This window comes from Littorina saxatilis, linkage group LG10, assembly GCF_037325665.1.
Source record: "Littorina saxatilis isolate snail1 linkage group LG10, US_GU_Lsax_2.0, whole genome shotgun sequence".
Taxonomy (NCBI): domain Eukaryota; kingdom Metazoa; phylum Mollusca; class Gastropoda; order Littorinimorpha; family Littorinidae; genus Littorina; species Littorina saxatilis.
The window spans coordinates 10,679,136-10,681,635 of record NC_090254.1 but is presented as its reverse complement, the minus strand read 5'-3'; the positions used below and the strand labels follow the sequence as shown (position 1 = coordinate 10,681,635).

The window sequence follows — 2,500 nt, the reverse complement described above, 5'->3', positions numbered from 1 at the left end:
TGGTGATTTAGGCAACCAAACCTGTGGAAACATGGGTACACACACACACACACACACACACACACACACACACACACACACACACACACACACACACACACCTCAAACATCCGTCCTGCCCACAGAGATATATCTCTGCGGTCCTGCCCCTACCCCCAACCCCTCCGCCGCCCCAAAACCAACCCCAACCACCGCCTTCTCCTCGTCGCATCCAACCCCAATACAACACACTCCCACAAACTAGTTCCTCGCTTTACCATGAATCCCCCGGCTACGCTGGAAAATTCCCCAAAGTTGCCTGAATCTAATTTAATACCCGAGTTAGCATTCAGCCGCAGTCTCCCATGCAATCTATCTCACTTAACACATGCTAAGCAATCCTGTTGTGCCTTTTTATCAACACACTGTCAGAGCATTTCCCTTCTGCACCCCACTCTACTTGATGCATAAAACTGTGCATACTCTCTTATCAAGATGAAAGAGTCGGATAGCAGCTAGAGATGTCGGGATTTAGAAGGCTCTGTGCGCGTACACAGATATGTGTACAGATAAATGGAGTGACAAAGAACATTTGTGACCCTCCACCACGAAATGAGTCGCATGTCACCTTTGCATGATTTTCATATTTTTACATTTTCCTAAAGAGTTTTTTATTCTCTATCCAGTGGTGAAAACCGTTTTAGAAAAGAGCAAAAACTGTTTGAGTTATAAGCCTGTGACTAAGGTGACCCTCACACTGTTACCATACACTCCCCGGACTTATATTAAGCCTAGCGCAGAACCGCGCGAGGTGACATGCGACTCATTTCGTGGTGGAGGGTCACATTTTTTGTCAAGACACTGACATTGCGCTTCCATTCTGCATCCCCTGTCTGCTTGATGTAATGTGCGAACTTGCATGGTTACTCGCTTTTAAAGTCAAGAAGGAAGGATTGAGAGAAGTGGGGATGTATACCTTTCTTGTGAACATATGTACAGTGATCTACAAAGTTACAAGTTGCGAATCGTTGCTGAGACGAGCTGAACACTCAGCGGAAATTGTGGTCTGCCTTTTGAAACTTGTTTGGTTGTTATTCTTTACTGTTCGCGTTGAGATATGTACATTTATAACACAGAGAGAGACAGAGAGAGAGCGAGCGAGAGTGAAAGAGAGAGTGAGAGAGAGAGAGAGTGTGTGTGTGAGAGAGAGAGAGAGAGAGAGAAAGAGAGAGAGAGAGACAGACAGACAGACAGACAGAGAGAGAGAGACCTGATGGTGCACTTATGCTCACCTTGTCGTTCACCGAGAGACCCCTTCCATTTTGTTTTCGTAGAATAACTCTTGATACGTATATGCTACATTGTCTCTCCATCCATGTACACAAATGCAGAATATCCGAAGAAGCACACAAACAACTGACACATAAACAAAAAACATTTGCATTACACAAACAAACGAGAAGAAACTGAAAGAATCATACCTAAAACAAAACGTGTAAGGACAGACAGACAGACAGACAGACAGACAGACAGACAGAGCGACCTACAGACGTAAAGACAGACAGACAGGAAGACACGCACACACACACACACACACACACACACACACACACACACACACACACACACACACACACACACACACACACACACACACACACACACACACACACACAAACCCATCACGCACAATCCCCCACCACACAGACAAAAACAGTCATATACACACACTTCAACAAAGAACAGAAAAGAAAAAACAACACTGACCTTTGATAAAATCCACAGCCTGCTCCAACCCGAAGATGTCGCGGTCGCAATCGTCCTTGGCCATGACTCCCAGCCTTACTCCAGGGGGCATAACCCTCTGCCCACTCCCCGCCCATCTCCCTTCCCCGTTGACGTAATCCAGAGTGTAGAGCATGGTCTCCAGGGCCTGGATGCCTCCCTGAGGCATGATCTTACCACACACCATCTCCTCGCTCCTCTCGTGAACCATGTGAAGTGCCCCCAAGGTGATCTGCCCTTCCAGCTCCGACACCAAGTTTCGTATAGGCCACGTGAAGTTGAACTGCGAAGTCCGAGAATTGTTGGGCCCATAGAGGAACTCCTCGTCCGTCGGAGAGTCACTGTACCACGAGTTGCGGCTCGTTCGGCCTGTCGATCTGGATTTGGAAGGAGAGCCTTCGGAGAGTGTGTCGTGTTTGGCAGAGTTCGGTAGGGCTTCCTTGGATAAGAGGAACGTATCACGTTTCGTGGACTTGGATTTAAAAGGAGGGTCTTTGGGAAACTGGTCTGAGGAGATGTCTTTGAAGTAAGAGTCCTCCTTGGAGGATTTAAAAGTGGAGGTTGCATCTTTGGTGAGGTAGAGGAAGTCGTCCTCGTGGGTGGACAAAGACGCATCCTTCAAGAACAGGTCTCCGGAACTAGCCCCAAGCAGATCACTGAAGTCATAGTCCTCGTTTGGGACGTCCTCGTGGAGTTCTTTGGAGGTCCTCGCTCCCAGGTGGCGGAAGTTTGGGGG

The 2,500-nt window shown here is 47.8% G+C and overlaps 1 protein-coding gene across 1 annotated transcript in view; it reads right to left on the bottom strand.

Moving 5' to 3' along the window:
• Positions 1–2,500, bottom strand: part of LOC138979156 (metabotropic glutamate receptor 3-like) — a 374,871-nt gene that overhangs the window by 372,021 nt on the left and 350 nt on the right. The window contains exon 2 of the mRNA XM_070351965.1: positions 1,747–2,402. Within this exon, the coding sequence (XP_070208066.1) occupies positions 1,747–2,402 (656 nt within the window). The remainder of the gene's footprint in view (positions 1–1,746; positions 2,403–2,500) is intronic.